Source organism: Kryptolebias marmoratus, linkage group LG14, assembly GCF_001649575.2.
Source record: "Kryptolebias marmoratus isolate JLee-2015 linkage group LG14, ASM164957v2, whole genome shotgun sequence".
Taxonomy (NCBI): domain Eukaryota; kingdom Metazoa; phylum Chordata; class Actinopteri; order Cyprinodontiformes; family Rivulidae; genus Kryptolebias; species Kryptolebias marmoratus.
In genome coordinates, this window is record NC_051443.1 from 26,136,129 (window position 1) to 26,136,556 (window position 428).

General features: G+C 57.5%; 1 protein-coding gene across 3 annotated transcripts in view; it reads left to right on the top strand.

Moving 5' to 3' along the window:
- The window catches only part of lg14h18orf54 (linkage group 14 C18orf54 homolog), an 8,163-nt gene that overhangs the window by 4,559 nt on the left and 3,176 nt on the right, over positions 1-428 (top strand). For all 3 annotated transcript variants that reach the window (XM_017441165.3, XM_025002831.2, XM_017441166.3), the window contains one exon: positions 216-324. In XM_017441165.3, the coding sequence (XP_017296654.1) occupies positions 216-324 (109 nt within the window). The remainder of the gene's footprint in view (positions 1-215; positions 325-428) is intronic.

The window sequence follows — 428 nt, forward strand, 5'->3', positions numbered from 1 at the left end:
GGTTCCTGAGGTCCTCTCTCTGGTTCCTGAGGTCCTCTCTCTGGTTCCTGAGGTCCTCTCTCTGGTTCCTGAGGTCCTCTCTCTGGTTCCTGAGGTCCTCTCTCTGGTTCCTGAGGTCCTCTCTCTGGTTCCTTAGGTCCACTCTCTGGTTCCTGAGGTCCACTCTCTGGTTCCAGCAGAACCTTTCTGACTTCAGTTCTGGGTTCTGTTTCCAGGATGGAAGTCAGGCGACGTTAAGAGACGTGAGGCTGGAGCTGGCTGAACAGATTTCTCTGCTCGCTGCCGGAGGGAGAGGTTCTGACGGCCTGTCGGTTCTGTTCGCAGGTGAACACACCGGGTCGGGGTTCTGTTGGGAGGTGAACACACCGGGTCGGGGTTCTGTTGGGAGGTGAACACACCGGGTCGGGGTTCTGTTGGGAGGTGAACAC